We start from the raw sequence: 5,514 nt of genomic DNA on the forward strand, positions 1-5,514 counted from the left end.
TCCGCTGCCATTCAGCATAAAGCTCTCATTGGCAGGCCATGGGCCATCCAAGAAAAGTTGCTCCGAGGTTAGGGATTTAGTAGCTGGGCCCTTAATACCCCAGCTCANCCTTTCCTACTCAGCTCCCTTGTACTCTGGAATGGGCCAACAGAAGAGACTGGGATGGGATGTCTGATAGCCACACCCTGCAGCAGGGAGTATGGGTCTGTGAGTGTCCAGTGGGTTCAAGGTAGGAGTGGACCCAGGTCCAGCCTTCCCCTGCTGCCAAGCTAGCCACACTTAGGGCCTTGGGTTTCCCCAGGATCTTTCCAGATCCCTGGTCCCTTGCTGTGCTAAAGAGATTTTGACAGACCTGTCCTTTCAAGGTCTCACCCATTCCAGTCTGGCTCCAGCCTGTCAGGTGGCCTTGTACCCTCCCCCTCACCTTCACTTCTGCTGCTTGGTTCCCACCCAATGCTCCATGNCCCCAGTAAAGCAGGTCTTCCCTCCCTTACAGCCTGGGGGCTAGTGGTGTTATGTGAGGACCTCTAATGCTTCCCCATGGCTGAAGTATCTTGAAGACCAGCTTCTAGACCCTTCCAAGCCATGCCTGCTTCAGGGCCCTGGGATGTAGTGGCCTTCCACATTGTAAAACTGGCTTCCCAGGGCCTGAATANTGGCAGAAGGGCTGAATNGGAGGTCCTTGCTGCTGCCTTCTGAGTGCAGATGGCTTCAAGGCCCTGCATCCAGACCCTAAACAAGGAAGACAGCTGGTAGTGTAATGGCGCAGGAGTGGCAAGAGGGCAGCAGGGACCTACATGCGGATCTGGGTGTTTTTCAGAGTGACGTTCAGTTCATCCAAGGTCTCCTCCATCTCCTGCGTGTTCTGAATCAGCGACAAGTTCTCTTCCTCTAGCTTTGTGAAGACNTCTAAGAGCTGCTGGGGCTCAGTGAAGTATAGTGCCAGCTCCTATGAGGGGTGGGCAGAGGGTGCTGTACAGGACAGGGCTTAGTGGGGCAGTGCAGGGTGCTTGATGGGATGGGGTGGGGCAAATAGGGCGAGAGCCCAGCCACAGACCTCCCCATCGCTGTCAGTGTCGTCTTGTGATGGAAACATGGTGCTTGACCTAAGGACAGACAATGGGATCAGAGCTTCTGGACCAGATCAGGCCACAAGTAGTAAGGGGGTCAAAGGACCAAAGACATGGATGGAACATGTTCCCCACCCCTCCCTGACCCCATATTGCTCAGATGTAACTCCCGCCCCCCCATCAGGGCCCCACGGCCAAGGGACATTCAAAATTCAGTGAGCAGTCTACAATTAGAGTAAGGCTGACTTCTCTTGATCCACTAGGTTCCTCTGCTCTGATCTGCCAGCCATTACCCTCTAGGTGCAGAGCCTTTGTACCTACCCTCACTTCCCAGCTACCTTCCTACTTACCATTCATTTTCTGAGTGACCCCCCTGAGGCCATCTGGATTGGCTCTCGGGGTCTGTCCAATCTACAGCCATTGAGCATACAAATCTCCTCTCAGCATATTCCAAGCAGCACCATACAAGGCAGGCCGCGCCTGTCCTGAGACAGCTCACAGGGTTGCAGAGAGACTGTGTAGCCTCAGCCCACCTCCACATGCTTCCTAGCCCTTCCCAGTGGCTCCCACCCACCCACTCCAGCTGGGCTCTGCCAGATGCCCAGGAATCAGAGGTAGAAATGGAGATATAGTGGTGCACAGAACTGCGGGAGCAGAGAAAGTTGCTTGTGCCTCACCACCACTGTACCTTCTGGGGCCTGTGTGACAGGAGGAATTTGGAGGTAGCTCAGCTCAGCTACCTGTTCAAGGTACTCCAGGAGTCTGCTGAGCCCCACTGCCTGAATCTTCCCTCCAAAGGGATTTGGCCTTCTCAGTTGTGGCCAGTTGTGTGCAGCAGCCCAGTTCCTAGAGTCTAGCTTCCTAAACTGTGTGTATGTAGCTAAATGTGAGAAATAGGAAAATCTGGGCAACTGTGGAAGGTCTTCTAACATTAAGTGACCAGAATTTAATTACAAGTCAAATAATCTGAGCTGTTTGTGAATTCACAGCACACTCAGTCCTGAGCACATACGTCATGCCCACTGCACATGCTCAGTCCTCAGCATGAATCAGATTATATCTTTGGGTTGTCCCTAAGCATTCCTCTGACATTATATATTAATGTCAAATTGTGTTCTCAGCANTGATGATTCTAAAATCAAAAAGTGATCAACTAAAAACACTAAAGATGCTCTGCCTAGAGCAGTATCAACTATCCAGCCAAGATTTAATTATCTATGTAATATAAGCAAGCATACCTATCCTGTACACAAATCTGACTTTTCTTTCAGTGTTAATAGTGTATGTGCACCAAAGAGGCTCTTTAAATTCCCTTATGCTTCCTGATCAGTGGGGGTTTGGTCTGTGTGCCTAGTTTACAGACTACATACTCTGCATACTATAAATTTATCAGGTGAAAGGTTAAAGGTGGAAGCACTATCCTTGACAATAGAAAGAGGGACCAGGGTTCAAAGCCAGGCCAGTATGATCAGGACCTATATCCTCAGCTCTCCCAACCCAGAGNTCAGGGCTAAAATAATGTTGGTTAGGTGGCTATCATTGTATTCTGACCTCCTGGAGCCTCTGTACCAGGCCCCCAGCCAATCAACACACATCCAGGTCACTGATGGTGGCTAGTCTGTCTCCATGACAAGACCACCATGCACAAGAACGGGTGTTTACAAGCAATGAAATCTGGGGTTTCCCATTCCCCAATAAAAGCATAAACTGGGTAGTTGAGCAGCTGAGGGTACACTGTCCACAGGCATCAGGAAAGAGGATGCAGTGTACAGAACTAAGGAGTAGGTCCTGGNGGTCCTATAGCAAGGAGAGGCAGAGGATGGGACATGGGAAGGAATGACAAAGATTAGGACTGGCATAAGGAGGCCCATTTCTCATGCCCAGATGCCTTCATCCACACCAATACACTGAAAGTTTGCTGCACAAAAGCAGACTTCAGGGCTGGCAGAAATTCCTTAAGAAGAGTGTGAGATGTACCCCCCCCCCATATGTGGAAAGATAGGTAACATGACATTATTAGAATTCTTCTTAAAAGGCAATATGGAAAGAGGGATGTCAGGACACCACGACTAACCAGACCACCCAGGGCCAAGAGACAGGGATTTGTCATCAAGAAAATGTCACTAAAACACAGATACAACTTGGGCCTTCAGTGACTCTGTAGTTTTTCCCAATATTCTAGGCTTCTGACATCTGGAGCCTTNTGGACCCTCCCAGAATAGCCTACAGACAGGAGAAGCTGCCTTTGGCACATGCCTTCCAAGGGGGTGGGGGAAACAACCCCTCTGCCCCCAACCACTCCCCTTTATTGTGTTGTCACACTGAGCCTNCTGACTACCCCAATTACCCCAGAGCTAGAACCAGGCACCTGAGGCAGCTCCATGGAATGACCTCAGCTGGCTTCCCTCTCCTCACCCTCCCCTGTGTCCCTGCCAGCCTGGCTGTCTCCTTCAGTGGCCTTTGCTTCCCTCAGCCCCTCAAGGCCACTCACAGTCTGGAGTCCAGCTCGCTGTGCAGGCTGAGCTGGGTGGGCTGACCGACCTGCGGGAGGCTCTGAATGCTAGATGATAGTGCCTTTACAAGCCGCCCAGTCTTTGTGACCTTCTTCAAGCCGGGAACCTCTGGCAGGGGAAGTGGAAGATTTATGTATGCCCCTGGCATAAGGTGTGAGCCCCCTCTGGGCTGGGGCAGTCATACCTTTCCACAGGAAGGCTGTCTTGCTCTTACTGCCAGATCCTACAGGAAGCAAAAGAGAACCCATATGACCACTGCTGGATCTTGATTTTAGAGGACCCAGAACTGTGTGGTTTTCTGCCTGGTTCCTGGGATCCTCTTTCTGAGAGAAGGGTCTAGTGTACTTCAAGTGGGAATTCTGTCCTGCTGTCCAGAGACCATGTCACAGCCTCCATGGGTAATTTTGGAATCTCTTGGCAACTCAGGCTCTCAAACCAGGAGGAAGACAGGGAAGGAAGTGCTTGGGAGGGGACCCTTTGGTTTGACTGGAAAGCCCATGTCCCTATGGAAAGTACCACACTGAGCTCCTGGCTCAAAGTGAGCACTTCTGTGTGTGNAGCCAGCCATGCAAGGACTGGATGGGGCCCCATCTGTACAGGGTCCCTTTGAGTTGGGTGCAGGCTCTCTGCACCAGTGTCAGGGCCCATCCTTAGGGGGACACCCTTNTCTTTGCCCCACCTTTGTCTCCTAATACGATGGCAGTGCTGCTGGTCCTGGTGAGCTCTGAAGACTCCTTGGCCCTTTTGAAAGCCAGGTGCTTCTCCTGCTGCTCATCCAGCCACTCTTTGGGTGACAACTTGTACAAGAACTCCTTGTAGATCTTGTAATGTTTCAAGGTGTCTTCAAATTTGGAGATTTCGCTAGGCCCAAGAAGGGATGCAGGGAGTTAGGTGGTATCCACCACCAAGTCCTAGCTGGGCTGGGAAAGGAGTCTGCCCTACAGGGACCAAACAACGGAATTTCTAGAGTTGTGACCCCTCTGTGACCTGCAGGTCCTCATCCATGGGGTCTCTCCTACTGCTCTCAACCTGAGCCACAATGCTTCTGTGTCCTGGGGTGTGGCCTCAGCGAAGTCACTAAGTGTCAATTGCAGCACCACCCACAAGACAGGCCACAGCCTCCCACAGGGTTGAGTCCCTAAGAGGCCTTTGTGGTCCTAAGTGACCCTTAGCTTCAATGAAGTAACAGGGAACAGTGCCCCCTGTACTCTACCTTTTGATGCTCGTGATCTGGGCTGTGAGTTCCCGGATCTCAACGATCTTCTCCGTCTTGATCTTGGTCTCTTTCTCAGCCCTGAAGGAGGGGGAACCAGGAGGCCAATCATGGATCATTAAAGACCAATCAGAAATGGAAGAAGCCATGGCCTTAGCTTTGGGCACAGGCCAAGTGGGAAGCTGGTGGGATGGGGGTTATCCAGGGGTCATGACCATAGGTTGAAATCAGGGCCTGGCTAGGGTTCATGGTTCCAGGTCCAGCTAAGACTGGACTGGGTCTGGCCCGGGCAATGGGTTCACATATGCAAGGCCTCAGGGCCTGTAGGCTCACAGTCTCATGGCCTGCACTGAGTTGCGGTCATTCTCCCTGAGGAACTCGTCAAACAAGGACGCATCCTTCTCCAGGAACTTCTCTGCCCTCTCCAGCCTGTTCTCCTCCCGGGTCGCCAGCATTTCCAGCCGCTGGATTTCATTGCGCTTCATTGCCAGGGCATACTGTGGGCCAGCAGAGCAGGCATGAGGGCACCTGGCTGAGCCAGAACCAAATTAAAGGCGCTAGCCTGGACGTAGCCGTTCCCACCTGGAGGAGGAACATGCTTCGCCTCTTCTCCATGTAGTCATTCAGTGTTTCAGGCTCTCTCTTCCTTTCTGCAACAAGACCCAGAAGGAAAGGAGAGGAAAGGAGAACGAGGGAGAGGGAGAGGGGGAGGGAGGGG

General features: G+C 52.0%; 1 protein-coding gene across 1 annotated transcript in view; it reads right to left on the reverse strand.

Annotated features, from left to right (window-relative positions):
• The window catches only part of Cfap100 (cilia and flagella associated protein 100), a 34,165-nt gene that overhangs the window by 5,901 nt on the left and 22,750 nt on the right, over positions 1-5,514 (reverse strand). The window contains exons 8-16 of the mRNA XM_029478230.1: positions 5,379-5,446; positions 5,130-5,293; positions 4,797-4,877; positions 4,263-4,444; positions 3,768-3,806; positions 3,562-3,691; positions 1,058-1,106; positions 798-949; positions 185-332 (exon numbers count right to left, since the gene is read on the reverse strand). Of these exons, the coding sequence (XP_029334090.1) occupies positions 185-332; positions 798-949; positions 1,058-1,106; positions 3,562-3,691; positions 3,768-3,806; positions 4,263-4,444; positions 4,797-4,877; positions 5,130-5,293; positions 5,379-5,446 (1,013 nt within the window). The remainder of the gene's footprint in view (positions 1-184; positions 333-797; positions 950-1,057; positions 1,107-3,561; positions 3,692-3,767; positions 3,807-4,262; positions 4,445-4,796; positions 4,878-5,129; positions 5,294-5,378; positions 5,447-5,514) is intronic.

Source organism: Mus caroli, chromosome 6 (genome assembly GCF_900094665.2).
Source record: "Mus caroli chromosome 6, CAROLI_EIJ_v1.1, whole genome shotgun sequence".
Lineage (NCBI taxonomy): Eukaryota > Metazoa > Chordata > Mammalia > Rodentia > Muridae > Mus > Mus caroli.